Below are 18,444 nucleotides of genomic sequence, written 5' to 3'. Positions count from 1 at the left end.
ATCTGGAAGCTCTTCTTTACTTAACATTGTTATTAAAACATCTCCCGTGTCTGTTTTAGCAATCTTCGTAATATTGTCTTCACACTGTAGTCTCATCTCCTCCATGTTGGTACATATTCAGAATAGTTATCCACTGGCCAGATTCATCACAGTTAGTGTAAATACCACCTCATATTTCCCATTAAATTAAACAATATCAAGTAGAACTAACCCATTCAACAAGATATAAATAAGTCAGCATAAATCTAATCTAAAACTAGAACATACAGTTCTCCAGGCTTAAGTGAATGGCAGTGTGCATACTTGTTGCTGTTTTATAATTTCAGTTAGTTCACTACCGTGGACATAGCCAAGCATTAACCATACATGCTGAGGTATACACTTAAAAATTAGTTTGTGAAATATGCTAGAATTCATTTTAAAATTCTTCATTATTTATCATGGTTTGTGCTTACAAATTTGGTTAAATATATATATATTTTTATATAATGTTAGTGTGAATGTGTATAGGGCTTTGCCATCTGCACTACTACTTTTAGCAGTGTGTCTGTAAAATTACTGGGATAAAGAACTGCATGAATACATCTTTTAAACACATTTAAGTAAAGTTCTCATGAAATTACTGGTATACCACAGACCTTTAGCTTTTTTGGTCTGCTGGCAAAGTCAAAAATTTATCAATGTTCTGAACAGAGCAGGCTTGTTTAATAAAAGATGAGATTAATCATCTCAGGATTCACACAACAACAAGATATCTTATATGAATATTGACAAATATGTTGTATTCACAAAGTTTGTGCCACATTTGATTTACAGAACACACTTAGAAGTCTGTAAAGATTTAGCTAAGCTTCTTCATTTTTCTATCTTTGTTTTTATAAGAAGTTGAAAATAGCTGGACTTCAACTCGCGTTCTGATAATCTGTATAGCTGGGAATTATACAGCTAAACAAATTTTGTCTTTTTCTCAACAGTGGGATCTAGTGTGTGAGTGGCGCTCCCTAAAGCAGATTGGCCAAAGTGTATATATGGGAGGGCTGTTGCTAGGAGCCATTGTGTTTGGAGGACTATCTGACAGGTAGGTAATACCAGTTTCCCACATCATTTTGCTATTTAGTGTAATATATTGTACAGTAATGTACTGCAAGCTGTCTGCATTGTATAGTTTGATTGCCTTTTTATGCCACAGAAGCAGGACATTACATGCCTTCAGAATGGAGAAGTATTAAAATCGATATCAGAATGTAAACAGATAAAATTTTTTTGCATAGGTATGACCAAATTACTCAGTCATATTGTCCATAGATTTATAGTGATCTTGAATCAACTCCCTCCAACTGGTTCACGGTCACACCACAAGTTTGACTGTGATCCCTGCAAGAAGCCTACTATATTAACTCATTTTGTTTTCCAGTTTGTTTATTTAACTGCATATGAAGAATAATTAAAGCACCCAGATAGGTTTTGATATCTGACAAAAGGAGGTGAATAAAGAGTGATAATAGAAACAAGGAATAGGAGTTCAATTTGATTCAAGCTCCATACCAGATTATACAGTTAAACTCATGGAATGAGGTTCATAAAGATAATAAATGAAACACCATCATCACCCCCTTTTTCACATTTTCTACATGAGGTCAGAGTGTCTCATCAAATATCACCACCTGTCTTAATTCAGTTCCTATCTACTACCTTCTTGGACAGTCATGCCTGACTGTTATAGTTCTTCTCTCATGAAATCCAGTCATCCATTTGCTAGACATCCTCATTTCCTCTTGCTTTCTTTCTGTCTCTTCAAATCCTCTTCACCAGATCATTCTAATTTCATGCACATGTGGTCAAACTGACATAATCTGTTTTCTTTTGCTTTGTCTCCAACTGGAGCTACTTTGGCTTCTGCTCTGATGTCATTATTTCTTCATCTACCCAAAGTGGACATCCTACTATCTATTTCATGCACTTCAGCTCCATCACCTCTCTAGCATCCTGAACTGCTCTGCCTTCACTGCCCACCTTTCTGTATCATACAGACGTACTGTTGCACCGCTGTTTTCTATACCTTACTTCTATTTCACACACACACACACACACACACACACACACACACACACACACACACACACACACACACACACACACAATATCCCTGACATTCTGTGTGGCCCCTCGAGTTCAAGCTTTGATGTCCTCATTCAGACATTCCTTTTCCTCAACCACCCCTCCCAGATACTTGAGACTGGTAACCCATTCTATTTTTCCCTTTTATTAACTTTTATCTTCTTCTGATTTCTTTTATTTGCTGCCATGATAACTGTCTTGTCTGTTCTCAGTTTCATCCTATGTGCCTTCAATTTTGCATTCCATTCCCCTATCATTTGCAGAAGCTCTTGTTCGACGTCTACTTGTCATACCACATCATCTACATACAGCAGCTTTGTTGATCTGTCCTCACCAAACTGTTTGTCAGTGTAGACCATCACCAATATAAACAGCAGTGGGTTCATAAATGAACCCTGATACACACCCACTCCCACTGGTAACACCACTGTGAGTGTGAGCACTGTCTGTATTTGTGTCATTTGGTCTATGTACATAGCTTGCACTAATTCTAGTAATGTTTCAGGGACTTTACTCCTTCATATGACTGCCCATATCAGCTTTCTTGGGACCTTGCCATGTGCTTTCTTCCAAGTGTAGGCATGTCTACTTGGACTCTTTCCTCATATCTGCCTTATTTTCATGTATCTGTCTCACTACAAACATAGGATTGGTTGTTTATGCACTGCATGAAAGTGATGCATTACAGGTTAATATCAAAAACTACATACTGACCAGAGAGGAGTTAAGTACATTGTGCAGATCTGATATATACTGCAGTATGCCTACCAAATAAGAAACACTGTATGGTATAGTGCTGTGACCTGTGCTACCAATAACAAGTTGTGAGCATGTTAAAGTACAGCTCTGTAGTGGTGAAAAAAATGAGATGAAGTATGTACGTTATTAAATCACAAAGATGGTAGGAGAGGAGACAAAGTAACTCCTTCACAAATGGGACATTAATTTTTTTTGAGTTTGTCATGTCCTTTATAGCAGAATTGGCAGCTATACCAGCTACACTTGAATGGGAAGAGGACTCTTTTTAAATAAGTGGCAAATTAACTTCAGGAACCTGTTGCATAATAGAAAACTTGTTTTGGGGGTGTTATTTTGTTTTTCCCCTTGGATGCATAAGAAATGAGCTGCAAACTTCAGAAAAGTGCATAAATTGGGGGTGTGGCCAAGATGGTGAACAGTTTACAGCACTGTTTTTTTTTTTGCTCTGCTTCATTTTAATATTTCTGCCTGGATTTTTACTAAAAATAACTAGAACATTTCAAAACTTGATAGATTTGTAGTTGAACATCTGCTGAAAGATTTACTACAAAAAATAACAAATCTGAAACTCTTTTAACTGCTTTTTCCTGTCAGGAAAACTAGAAAAACTAAGTGTCTCAGAATGATCACTCTAAGCCCAGTGTACAGGACAATACTATGAAAAAAGACAGATAGGCTATACTTAAAATCAGTGCGTTATTTGTAAAGATAGATAAATTAGAAAGCAAAATGGACAATTTTAAAGAGGAATATAAAAACAAGTTGAAGTGCTGAGTGAATCTCTTAACTAACAATCATCACAAATGTCGAGTATAGAAGAGACAATATCTGATTTTGATGGAAGATTGCTTGAAAATGAGAATAACACTGAATTTCATCCGAAACAAAACAACGTATTCTGATAAAAAAATAGAAGAGATAGAAAACACATCTAGAAGGAATAACATCAGGATTTGCGGGATTCCTGAAAAAGAAGAGGGAGGCAGTATGATTCAGTTCCTTAATAACTGGCTGCCTAAAACTTTGAACCTGCCTTTGGCATTGAAAGGGCACCTAATCACTTTCTAACTCATCTTTAAAAAGCCCACCTTCACCAATGTTAATGATCATAAGATATTTCTCAAGTCAAGATAAGGACTTAGTCTTAAAATCTGAATGAACTAACTATTCAGTTAAAATTAAAAAAAAATACTGTAGTATTTGACAATGACTATTTAACATTAGTGATATCAAATAGTGTGCCACTTGTTAAAAGCTTATAGAAAAACAATATTAAAGCACAAATCTTGTCTCCAGCAAAAATAAGGATTCACCTTGCAGAAGGAAAGAATTTTAAAACCTTGGTAGATGGATTTTACTCAGAAAAATAAAATCATAGAAGAAATGGACTGGAATCTTCAACTACTCTGAAGAGAAATGTAACAAGAGATGGATGGTTAATAAAAGCCAAAAACAGTAAAAAACTAAAGGACAAATGAAAATCAATGTATTTCATGGTTATGAATTCTTATTAATTTAAACATGTGCTTGAATACTTATGAACAGGTGCTGAATATTACTTTTTTCAAGATAAATCATTTATTTCTTTTTTTCTACTTCAAATAGTTACTAGTTCTCTTTTTAAAATGTTAGAGTTTGATTCTGTTAGCTATATATGAAATTAAAGACACTTATTTTCATTTAGAGTTTAAAAGGTTAAACTATTAATTTTATTAAAAGTTATTCATTATCATGATGAAACATGTTAGGTGGCACACTTTCTGATATCTTGATATAGCTAAGTAATGTACTATTAAATATAATACAAAATGCAACAAATGACACTAAAGAGGCATGTTAAGTTAAATTTTGGGTTCTTAAAATGGTCCAGTATTGTGCTACTGATTGTATACCTGACATGCAATAGCACCCAGGAAAGTTATAAACAATGTATAAAAATATAGCTTTTTACATATATGAAAGTCACGAAAAAGTTAAACCTGGATCACACATAACTGTCATTCTTTTAATGGAGGTGTATATGTTATGTCTCCTTTAAAAATGAGTCTGTTTTAGATTAAACATCTCATACAAAAAGTGCTTGGTGAATCATTAAATGTTATTTCTTTGAGTGCAATAGTTTTTTTTTTTTTTTTTTTTTTTGGTGGTTTGAAGAGGTCTGGGGATTAATGTATGGTATGGGGTGGCTTGGATTCACTTGCAAGTGTTTTTCTGTGAATTGTAACTGATGGACTGTTCATTTTAAGCCCTTATCATATAAACCAGCTTGAAACAACTCATGGCTACTTTTATGATGCTGTGCGAGTTCTGAAAAATTCTAAGAACTGTCCAGGTTACTTCTTCCTGTCTAAAAGTAAATAATCATAATATTTTGAATCATATGCAAAAATGTCAAAGAATACTAGTTGGATACTGAGCAAAAGACAGTGAATTGCATTCTAAACCACTGTCAGTTATTACATAGTTCTGAATACTTCCTACTGATAGTATACCTGACATACAATAGTACATAGGGAAGTTATGCTAGGTTATAAACAAAGTATAAAAAATATAGTTTCTTACATATTTAAAAGTTATTATTGGAATATTAAATAATAAGAGTAGCATTCATACTTTTACAAGTTAAACCTGGATTGCACATAACTGTCATTATTTTAATTCAAATCTATATTTTATGTCTCCTTTTAAAAATGACTGTCTGCTTTATATTAAACATCTCATACAAATAGTCCTTACTGAATCATGAAATGTTATTTCTTTAATTAAAATAGCTTTTTCATGGTTAGCATACTTTGATTTTTTTATGGTTTGAAAGGGTTTGAGAGATTGCTGTGTAATGTAGAGGTGGCTTGGATTCACTTATGAGAATCATAGCTGATAAACTGCTCATTTGTAAGCCCTTGTTATGAGAACCAGCTTAAAGCAGTTTAATTAGAGTCATGAGCACTTTTGTGATGCTGTGGAATTTCTAAAAATTCTTTGAATTGTCTGGGTTACTTCTTGCTGTCTAAAAGTAAATAATCATACTATTTTGAATCATATGCTGTCAGTGAATACAAATTACATAATAAGCAAAAGATGATGAATTGCATTCTAAACTACTGTCAATTATTAAATAGTTCCGAATGCTTGCAATATACTAAAATAATAGTTTATATACTAGCTTATAGAATGATACTTCTGATAAAATTTTAGGATTGTGTTTATTATCTCTTTTTAATGATGACACAACTTAATATCTTGGAACAATTTATTATGGAAAGTTTGAATCTTAAAGGGGAAGATTTTTCAGATGTTTGTTCAGTTACTATTAGACATAACATTTGAGGAAAAAACAGGACTGATTATAACAGTAGTACATGATTAAAATGTATCAAATATATAAGAGTAAATATAAATGTTCTATTATATGATATTCTACACTAGGATTATAGCTAAAATATAAAACCTAGGCAAATAGTAATAGAACAAGACAGTATACAAACAGAAAGAGATCAGAGTGAATAAATATGTATATAGTTAAAGAATATAAATATGTCTACAAGGATGGGTAGTTGGCATAGTAGTTAAGGTGTTTACTTTGTAGGCACTAGGTGCAGGGTTTGATTCTCACATGGGCTAATTGACTGGGCTTGGAATAGCTCAAAAGGACAGTTAACTTGGTACTAATTTATGAACTTATGATCCTTTGAACACCTTTACACATAGCAAATAAAATAAAACAAATATTAAATCATCTGACCTATAAATTTATAAATATGAAAATAACAACTGACTTCCTTCCTATAGTAGACCAAGGAGATAATATCAGGTACAGGGAATGATGAGTGTAGAGATATTCAGTTTGGTCAACTTATTATAAAGGTTCTGAACACCTGTTTAACTTTTCTTATTCATGGTACCTCACTGATGGGCTTTTTTAAGATGATGCATACTAAAATTATGAAACACACTAATATGAATCAGAAGCATGAGATAAGCATTGTTAGTCCAATGGAGAGTTTAAGAGGTGGTTTATTCATCTTTTTCAACAAACTAGGAATATGTTATTCCATGGTAGAGTGTTTTAGGGATATTTCATTAGGTGATATTTTTTTTTGTTTCAACAGTTTTTTCCATAGCTGAAGATTTCATATTGTTATATAGAAAGTATATAATAAGTTCTGTACATACATGTGATTCATTATACATATTTTCTCTCTCTCTCTCTCTCTCTCTCTCTCTCTCTCTCTCTCTCATATAAATACCTAATTTTAAATGCATATCTAGTAATATTAATGGATTGAATAATCCAGTAAGAGTGGAAGTCTACTCCAATACTTGCAATTACTTAACGCTCAAATAGTATTCCTACAAGAAACACATTTACTTAATAAAGGTGTAAAACTTTCATTAAATAATTATTTGGTTTTAGCAGGTTCTGGCTTTCAAACTAAAAGAAGAGAAACCCTCATTTTATGGAAGAACTCACCAGTAATGCCTAAAGTAAAATAACTCTATTTTGGTAAAAATGATACATTAAGCAACTATATATATTAGTGAACTCTTATTGGATTTCAGGGGTTGGAGCTAAAGATGCAAAAAATAACTTAGACATTATAGCCTATTGCATCAAAGGTAAAGACATAATGGCTGGTGATTTTAATTGTATTTTACCTGACAAAGATTCTACTGCAGATAGAAACCTGAGAAACACATCTTTATGCCCATTATCAGACAATAATGCCATAATCTTTAATATCATTTTAAAGACTGACAATTTAATACATTACAGGAGTTTACCAGCGTACATTATTAAAATAAAATGATTCAATGATTGTTATGTTAAAGAGACCCAAAATTTCCTAAAAATAAAATGAATAGTGAAGTATCTGATTTGTCCTGTGGGATTCACTAAAGCCTTAATTAAATGGAAGAGTTACAAGCTGGAATATTAATAAAACAAGAGAATGGGACAAAGAATTGAATGTACTACAGGCCAGAATAGACACATTAAAGTTAAATCTAAAACCAAATGACACTGTCAGCCAGTCTAAACTTAAAAACTTAAATACAGAATATGTTGAAATTCTGAATCATAAAGTTCCAATAAAACTGGAACATCTTAAACTTCAGCCATATTCAGCAAACCCTTAAGCCTGCATAAACTTGCTCTTAGATCAAAGAAAATTAATAAACTAAATTATATCAAACAAATTATAACACATACAAATAATAAAAAAGAAAAGAACAGAGAGCTTTAAAATACTTTATGAAAATATTTGAAACTTTTCTAAGGGAACATATAAATAACAAAATAACAAGTAAACAAATACAAAATGATAGACCATTCACTTTAACAGAAATAAAAGATCAAATAAAAAAGTTAAATAATGAGGTGCCGGGCTTAGATGGTCTTATACCAGAACTATATAAAATACTACTGAAAATGAAGTTAAAATATTAGATAAGCTCTATAGAGAAGAAAAAACAACTGTCCCCCCATCATGAAAATATTCCCATATATCACCTATTTTAAAACAAGATAAGCATCCTACAAAATGTTCATCTTACAGATCCATTTCCCTTTTAAATGTGAACTATAAGATGTTCATATCCAGTTTTACTAACAGAATTAATCTACTTATACCTAAACTAAATAACAATGATCAGATAAGAATGCATACATTAATAGACTATGCAAATAAAAATAATAAAGAACTTTCTGTCATTAGTCTCAATTTAGATAAGGCATTTGACTCAGTTACTTGATCTATTTAAAACACTTGAAGTGTATAATTTCTCACCTGAGCAAAATGCATTAATTTTTAAGTTGTACAGTAAATCTTGTGCTTATGTGAAATAGGTTCCTTTTTTCTAATTCCTTTAAATTACAAAAAGGCACAAAACAAGGCTGTCCATTGTTGTCATTACTTTTTGCATTAGTTATAGAACCCTCTGCTAATAGTTTTAGATCCAATAAGAACATTAATGGTACCAAAATAAAAGAAGATTTTAACTAAAGATTCAACTATTTGCAGATGATATTTTACTAGCAATAGGAAATATAGAAAACTCATTAGAATGTATAATTAGTTCTATGAGTCAGTTTGAAGAAATCTCAAACTTAAGATTTAATCATAATAAAACCAGTATGTTATCAATTAATACAAAATTAAATTCATACAAAAATATTCTAACATCAATTGAAATAGCAATCAAATAAAATACCTCGGTATAACCATTATATTTAATAATAATTATGCAAAACAACTTTCAACAGATTGCTGATAATATTTTAAGTTTAGTCATAAATTGGAACAAATTCTTATTTACCATAGAAGAATAATTAATGCTTATTAAGATGGTAATTCTCGACAAAATATTGTTTGTTTTACAATCTTTAGTGCTATCTCCACCAAAAAATTAAGTAGAGAAATAACATTCTACTTAAATTGTTTTGGCATCCTAATAAACCAAGAGTTTCCTTTGATTGGCACAGAAAAGTTTGGGATAATGGTGGAATAGGATTCCCTGCTATTCAATTGTATGCTGCTTCAACTATTGTAAAAGTTATGCATAGTGGATAAATTCATCTTGTGATTCAAAGTGGAAACAAATATATCAAGAAATATTATTAGTAAATAATAAATATATCACAGCCAGTCATAAACAAATAGTCCCTAATAGTTTTATTTGATTATTAAAAGACTTCTGTGTAAATGGAATTACACCCTCTTTTCAAATTCCCTATGTAAATAACATTGTTTCTCTTTCCAAAAGTTCACATATTTTAACCATTGTATTAAAGACATACTATTTTCTTTGTTTCCAATTGCATATACAAATGACTGCTTAGAAACTATTTTTTTTTTATTTATTTATTTTATATTTAGTTACCGGGAAAGTCCGACTGGACACAAGTCCTTTTTCAGTGGAGGCCCAGGGAGAAAAGCTCCACATTTAACAAGTATAATAGTGTCTATTTATACAGTTACAGAAATACAACGTTATACAGCTTACACCAAATAATATGATGAAACAGAAAAAACATTACATCAAATAAAGTTAGGATGATTTATACAGCTTACATCAAATAAAAACTAGAATGGCAAACAGAAAAAAACATTACATCAGATAAAGCTAGGATGCCTTTATCTGTCCATTGCATGAGGGTAAGGTTGGTTAGAAAATATGGACTTAGCCTGGGGAGTCACAGTTGTAGATCCAGTTAGTTTGGAGGTATGTTTTTAGAGCCTTCCTAGACTGAGCTAGAGATATTGTGGCTGAAATATTAGTGGGCAGAGTATTTGATTTTTTGACAATGAAATGTGAATATAGAGAGGCTCCTGCAGAGTTTTTGGGTTTAGTGACTTGAAGGAGAGATTTATTGTTAGAGCGTAGGACACTAGTACTGGAATAAGGCTGTATTAAATTTTATAATGACTTGAAGGAGAGGTTTATTGTTAGAGCATAGGACTCTAGTGCTGGACTGAGGATGTATTAAGTTTTGTAATGAAGGGGTTTTATCAGGGGAGTAGAGAATCTTATGTGTTAGTATAAGCTGGTTATAAAGGGGGAGATGGGGAAGTTCAAGCCAGTTGAGTTGTTTAAGGGGTGAGCAGTGGTGTGTTGATGTGAACTATTGCTGGCAAACCTTGCAATGTTGTTGTAGCATACCTCAAGTTTAGGTAGGTATGATTTTTTAAGGTTGGTGAGAATAGGGAAGACATAAAGAAGTGTAGAGGCGAGATGTGTTTGTGCTATTTTAGCCCTGGTGGCATTTGTGAGGAACTATTTATTTCTCTATAGTGCCCCCAGTTTTTTATGAACTTGCTTTATGGTGAGTGAAATGTGAATGTCATAACTTCAACAAAATGCTAGTATGAAAACAGCAAATTAACTTAATTTATTGGCATCCATTCTTAAATGGTATTATATATTTACTGTGGAAAATTTAAGGTCCATATACAATCAAGATTCTGAGAACTGGTTAATTTTACAAATATTTAGAGACTTTATGAACACTGAGATAAATAAAATATTTAACCAAGATAGAAACTGTTCCCCAAATTATTGGAATTCTTAAAAAATGTCAGTAATGCAATGAAAAATAAATCATGTTTGTCACAAATTATAAATTTTTTAAGTAAAATGTCATATATTTAGACAACTCCTATTGAAATTATTCCTCAAAAATTAATAATGAATATTTCTCTGGTGAATACAAGAAAATAATATAATATTAAAATCTGCAGATAAAAACACATATATTGGAAATGTTTCACTTGGAAATTCTTATACAGAGCTTTTGTCAATCCTAACAGAATTACAGTTATGTATAAATCAGTAGAATTAAATGCTGGAGATGTAATTTTTAAATAATAGCTGATTAGATGCATAGGTTATATGAATGTGAAATCATCTCCCCTTTTTGGAAAGAAATGAATAACTTAATTCAAGCTCTGTGGTTAGATAGCAGTAATATTTCTAAATATTTAGCTGTATTTAATGATGTGATCCCTGAGATAATTTCAAAAACCCAAATGCCTCTTCTTTGGTTGATTCTTGCTATAGCCAGAAAAGTAATTACTAAAAATTGGAAAATTAAACTTACACACTTTAGTGTTGAATTTATTAGTATGGCAAAAATTGTTGCAGTAGTGAACGGCATAACTATAAAGATGAGAAATTCTAATATTACACAGTCATATAAATCTTGGCTTTACCTTAAAGACATGCATGAAAAATATTAATTGTTTTGATATGTATAATTTTGATGTATTTATCAGCTGTGGACTTATGTAAATAGTTATTTGCTTCTTTTATAATTGATTTATCTATTGTTTTAAAACAAAATAAAACAACAAAAAAAAAGAAAAGTGCACAATCACTAATAAATCACTCCTGTCTAAAACTGTTAAAGCATCAAGGAAGAGACATTCAATTCATATTTTATTACAGGAAAGAGGGCAGCACAGAGAGCCATGATTCAACTTGAGCACATTCTCAGATGAAATAAAAACAGTGCTTTTTTTATTTTTTTCCCTAGAAATGCAAAAGGAGCAAAGTGTGTTTTTCTGTCAATGTGTATATTTTATGTAACATTACAGTGCAATTTAAAGCATATGTTTTGTGTAAATAAGTGCAGTAATGTATGTGTCTTCAATATTCAGGTTATCACTTCTTGGAGGTGGAACACGTTTCCTAGTTTCATACTGCTGCCCATGTATATGCAGCAAGATCTGAGGAAGTTAAAGCATTGCAGATGCAAGTGTTTGAACAAGGAATTGAGTACAGTGTTGCTACACAAGCTACACAAGCAATAATGTCTAACAGGGTGTGTGTTATTGTGGAAATGATACACACCTGGGGTGTTCTGAGGCCTGATACCACAGGCAGAGGGTCCCTACACCCCTCAAATGGTATTGTTTCCATAATAATACATACCCTGGAGATGGTATATCTATCTATATATATATATATATATATATATATATATATATATATATATATATATATGGATCTAGGACAGTTGATTGAAAGACCAACTGTCCGAATCCAACCCTACCAAACACCGTTTACCGAATCTGCTTTCACCGAAAAAGCAGATTTGGTAAAAGGAAGGTAAAACACACACACACACACACACACACACACACACACACACACACACACACACACACAAAAACAAAAAAAAACACACACACCATGTTTATGCAAGAGGGCTTCGCCACCCTGCACCCCCCACATGGGGGCCTCCGCCCCCACACACCCTACTTTTATATTCTCACTCTGAGATCGCACTACAGTGGGGAAAAGGGAATATTCCCTTATCCCCACTGTAGCCTGATCCCACCCACTACCACTCCCCCCCGATTCCCTGTACTTTTACAAAAGTTTCGCAAAAGCACTTTTTTCGATAAAAAGTGCTTTCACGAAACTGTGAGAGCCCGTTTCACTTTCGGTAGACTGTCTAGGTTCCATTTATATATATATATATATATATATATATGGATCTATCTGACTACGTCGACAAGTCAGAACGCCGACAGCGAGAACACCGACGCCAGAAGATCGAAAATGGAGAAGACCGACGGATCAAAACCCCGACGCTGAGAACATCGACATGGGAAAAGGCTGTGTATGTATGCGGTAGTGACGGACGTTAGGGTGCGAGTAAGGTAAGTGTGCGACTGTGATAGTTTGTGGGTTAGGGGCGGGTTAAGTGAGTTAGGGTTAGGGCGCGGGCTAGGTAAGTGTGCGACTGTGATAGTTTGTGGGTTAGGGCGGCGGTTAAGTGAGTTAGGGTTAGGGCTGGCTAGGTAAGTGTGCGACTGTGATAGTTTGTGGGTTAGGCGGGTTAAGTGAGTTAGGTTAGGCGGGTTAGGTGAGTGTGCGATAGTGGCGGACCTTAGGGTTAGGGTTTGGGTTAAGGTTGTAGGTAGTTGTGTATGTGAGGTTTAGTGTTGGTTTGTAAGGATTTTGGTGTGCTTGTGTTGTGTGTGTGCTTTTTGGACCGGGGATTTGTTTTGTTTGTTGCTTGTCGGGATTATGGTGTGTCGGGCATGTGAGGTTTCGTGTTTGTGAAATGTCGGTTATGTGGTGTCGGTGATTTCGTTTTCGGCGTTTTGACTTGTCGACGTTGTAAGATAGATCCATATATATATATATATATATGTGTGTGTGTGTGTGTGTGTGTGTGTGTGTGTGTGTGTGTGTATGTGTATGTATATATATATATATATATATATATATATATATATATATATATATATATATATATATATCTACATACATATATACGATGGGTATAAAAAGTGTTAAAATGCCAGGTTTTTGTGATATAAAAAGATGAGACCACAATAAATAATTTCAAAACTTTTCCCACCTTAAATGTGACCTATAACCTGCACAATTCAATTGAAAAACAAACAAATCTTTTAGGGGAAAAATATAAAAAATAAAAAACGTACAATAAGCTGGTTGCATACGTGTGCACACCCTTAAGCATTCAACACTTTGAGGATTGTAAAATGGCAACCATTTAGATTATAATTGTCTGAACATTACAGCTGATTCATTTGCTGCCGTGAAGTGGAAGATTTGTTTTTCAGCAGTCATTACCTGTGCATTACCACCCTGCTGGAGAACATTGGTTCTCTAATCAGGGTTTAATGTACAATTTACCCATTCTCTAAAGATTACTAAATGTTTCACACAATGGGAGACATTCCCATGAGGGTGTGGCATGACTTGCATGACAGAGTAGCAGCAGGTTTTTAATTCTGAGAGGAACATTTTTAAAAAAGGTAGAAAATGTTGTCTCCAAGCTTGTGCAGAGCCACTTGGTGTGATGCCTCCTTATATAAACACTGGGGGGATATTTAACATGGAGACACAGTGCTCCCGGTGCAGACCCAGCAGAATGGCTGGTGTAATTATTTCTTTTCTTGAATTCAAGCCATCTGTCCTAGTAACCATGTACAGCATAATGTATTTAAAGAAAAAATGGAAGGATCTTTGGTTACAAACTTTGGGTTATTTGCAGGCTTTTGCTAGGCTGGGGAAAGGAAAAAAGGTTTCCCATGGAGGTGAGGTAGTCCAGGGGTTGGACTTTTATTTCATTGTGTAAGGAGCATTTTGGTCAGTGTTATGACTCTTATGGTATATGGCCAACTTTGTTTTGGTTTTGCAATGAAACAGTTCAGGTGGATGAGCTATGACTCTTCATAACCAGGCTATATATTCAGAATAATTTTGATAGCTCATTCCAAGACAGTGAAGAAAACAACCGTAGCACTGCATCGTCAAACAATTTATTATAAAATGTAAAGCTTTCGGATACAATCCTTCCTCTGTACAACCATGCAAGCAGTCTCATGATATTACACACAGACTATCTAATTTTGTATTTAAAAGAGGTTCTAGTTAAAATGGTTGTACTGATGAAGGAGTGTATCTGAAAGCTTTACATTTTATACTAAATTGTTTAACGGTGCATGGCTATGTTTGTTTTCTTCACATTTGATTTTTTGTGTGTTAGTCTGCTTTACCATACTCTGCTGTTGTTGTTCAGATCATTCCAAGACAGACCAGCAGAAGTGGGCTCATAAAGTAATTTTAGACATGATTCACTGTTCCTTCTTGTGCCCAAGTACAAGGGGCATTGACTTTTCATAAGCTGGCACTGGGAACCTTATTAGATGACATAGTAGCTAAGTTCTGACTGTGTGGCCCATGACACTCAGAGATGTGGATTGTGCTGCAGAAGGTCTTGGATTTTCAGGCTGGCCCTCCTGAGGGTATTCCTTACATTCCCATTGGATAAACAAGGCTTCAAATTTACCAAGGAAGTCCAACATTCCAAGTTATCTACTGGAATTGGGTATGGTTTTCTTGGGCTTTGCAGGCTTTCATCAGTTCTGGTGATAATGGCCTTATGCTTAATTGTTTTCTTTTATTTTACAGGTCTCAAGATGTATATAATGTATTTATTCATTTATTTATTTAATTAATTATTTATTTATATAAAAAAGCTGTCATTTTGTCATGGCCCAAGTGATGCAGTGGGCAGCAGTTTGGGGCGGAATGCTGTATATTAGGACTTTGTCCTTGCATTTTGTCAAGTGATGTTTTTCTGGCCCTTTAGGTATGCTACAGGGCTGGTTGTTATCAACTTTCAAAGTCCATTACACCAGGCGGATTTTCCCTATGTGTTGGTGAATCACTCAGGTAGAATGACCTCAGTGTAGTATCAAAGCTTCAAATGTTATCCAGAATCTCCAGAGATTTGACACCAGCATAACAACAAGTTTGACTTCTATAATAATTAGGTTTTCATCTCATTGAATTTGATCTGGGTAACCACTTTCAGTCCAGCAGCATTGGAGTCCACCTGGGAATGTTTATTAACTACAGAGTGCTTCGGGCTGCCCTAGTGTTGGATTTTTCAATCTATGAGTACTGGGATTTTGGACAAAGATCCAGTATGATTTGTATCAGATGGAGTTCAATTATGGGACATTGGTCACAACTGGCCTAACTTGCATTTGTCTTCTTTATTGTTGGAATTGATGTGATCTATTTAACAACAGAAAGGAGACTTGGAGAAAAAAATAAGTAAGTAAATAAAATAAAGAGAATGTATTGTATATGTAGATATGTATATACTGAAAAAAACAACATACAGATAGGATCAATATATTAATAATTCAATGATATAATTGGAATTCAAACAACCTGACACTTCTGCAGGGTATACTATGTAGCAATGTATATGTGTTTTGTATTCATGTTATCACTTCTTGGAGGTTGGACTCCAGGAGTTTGGAAACCATACATTCTGGCATTTTATAGCTAGCAATGATCAGCTTATCATAGACAGGAAAAGGGATGGGGCAGTCAGTGTGTGGCCTCTCCCTTTTGTTTGCTTTCCTGGCCCAGTTTAGCAGGTGCATAATAAGTAAGGGAGCAGTATACAATGCTGCATTGGTGGCATGGTCATGCTTGGCTGAAGGGACACTATCAGTCTGCCACTTGTGTTGGGGATAATGACTGGTGGGGCAGTCTGGCATGCTAATTGGTAAAGGGGTTCCCCTTAACACAGAGGCCACAGAGGTTAGTTTATCCGTGACTGGAATGAGGGTTAATTGTGGTTTATTTTCTAGATGGTTTAGTTGGTTACAGTTTTGATATGCAAATAAACCTGTCACACTGGTGCGTCTTTATATTTATTAGGGGAAGTGGGCTTGGGGGACAAAAGGATTTGGCATAAACATGATTTTGTCTGCAAGCCTGTACACAGTTGGTTGGTGGGTGGGCCTCCTCAGTATCAGCATTGGGGGTACTTAACTTGGAGACGGAGAGCTTCAGGCACAAACCCAGCTGATCAACTGGTGCATTTCCTCCCCCCTTCCTCCCTGTTTGTAATGGCACCTGCTTTTCATTCTCCCATTCCTTTCCCTGGCCAGTTTAGCAGGGTGCATGCTGGGTGAATGAAATACAGTGCTGCATTTATGGAATGGTCATGCTGGCCAAGGGGGCATTATCAGTATATCGCTTGGCTTGGGGACAGGCAAGCCAATCAGAAGGATGGTTTGGCACAATAACCAATAAAGGAGAATGCGATTAACAATGAGACCTCACAGGCTGGTTTATCAATGACTGGAAGGAGGATGTGATTAATTGTCTGGATGGTTTAGTTGGTTACAGTTTTGTTGGGTAAATAACTCATCACACTGGTGTTGTGTGTCTTGGTATTTATTGGGAGAAGCAGGCTGGGGGACAAAATCACTTAAAGCTGGTTTTATATGCTGAAGGTTTTATACCATTTCCTGACAGAAAGTGGTAGATGTATGCAGTAAAACAAATTGTAACATTTTCTGTGAAGTTCTTGAACTAAGTTAACCTGTCAACAATCTATTGTTAAAATCAGTTCTACTATAACACAGTAAAGAGATTTTGCTCTTGGAAAAGATGTTCGATAACTACTGTCATTGACTCAAGATCTCAAGTCAAAGACTGAGCATTTCAAAAGCAAAACAGACAGTATACAGCAAAGTTGTATGAAACAAACTGAAATGTTAACTGCCATGGTCTTTTAACATAATATACATGATACACAGATGAAAAGAGACCGAGATCATCCTAGATGGAAGAACTGAAGAAGGAGAAAATTACACAGAATGTTTATCAAAACAGAATACATGGCTAATGGAAAAAAAAATGGAGGACTTGCAAAATAAAGAAACAAGGATCAATATTAGAATATTTGGCAATGTCATAATAGCTTGAGATAGTTTTAACATACCACAGACACTGAAATTAACAGAAAGTTTACCTTGCAGCATTCAGGGCTAGAGCTATTGCTGTGGTTTCTTTGTATAAAGAGATCAACAAGCTTAGATTTAAAGTAGTATTTTTTTAATATTGTTATTGTAATAACGTACTGGTCTTCAAATCAGCTTGGAATAATGATCCTGTCAAGAATGGTTCAAATACTGCTTGTTTCAACAATGATTATTTTACTAAAACTATTGAGAAAAGAAAATCTTCTTGGCCTTTGGTAAAAACATTAAGATACAACAATAAAGGATGTAACTGATATTTTCAGCAAAATAGACATAAATGTCATTTTAAATATAATTATTTAAAACATTAGAAGAAGCTGTTAACTGAATAAAATAGCACAAAATAATACCTGAAGACTGTTTTTTGCAGTGCCACTGTTTCTCTGCCATGCTCTATATAACAACAGGGATTTTTGTTATGGGATTTTCCCTGGAACTCAAAACATCTTAGCACGATGTGGAAACTTAGCTCAGAAAGTTTCTTCAAAGCACTAAGCCTTTTGAATTCAGATTGCTCTGCCAATAAGATTTTTCTCTTGTGGGAACTTCAGCATGGAAAGTGGTTTTGTGGACAAAGTTGCATGCTAATGCAGCAGATGGGGAGTGGTTAATGCTAATTAGCAATGTACTATCCCCTGGGAATGGCCATCACTCTCAATTTACTCAGCTGGATTAAATGTTACTTTAGGAGGAAAACGTGACCACTGTAAAATCATGGCAGTCATCGACTCATATG

General features: G+C 34.2%; 1 protein-coding gene across 1 annotated transcript in view; it reads left to right on the top strand.

The window, feature by feature from the left end:
• Positions 1–18,444, top strand: part of LOC122805305 (solute carrier family 22 member 6-A-like) — a 404,358-nt gene that overhangs the window by 90,346 nt on the left and 295,568 nt on the right. The window contains exon 2 of the mRNA XM_044075393.1: positions 975–1,078. Within this exon, the coding sequence (XP_043931328.1) occupies positions 975–1,078 (104 nt within the window). The remainder of the gene's footprint in view (positions 1–974; positions 1,079–18,444) is intronic.

The sequence above is a fragment of the Protopterus annectens genome, chromosome 6.part1, assembly GCF_019279795.1.
Source record: "Protopterus annectens isolate FY-2018-M chromosome 6.part1, PAN1.0, whole genome shotgun sequence".
Taxonomy (NCBI): domain Eukaryota; kingdom Metazoa; phylum Chordata; order Ceratodontiformes; family Protopteridae; genus Protopterus; species Protopterus annectens.
This window is presented reverse-complemented; position numbering and strand designations above follow the sequence as displayed.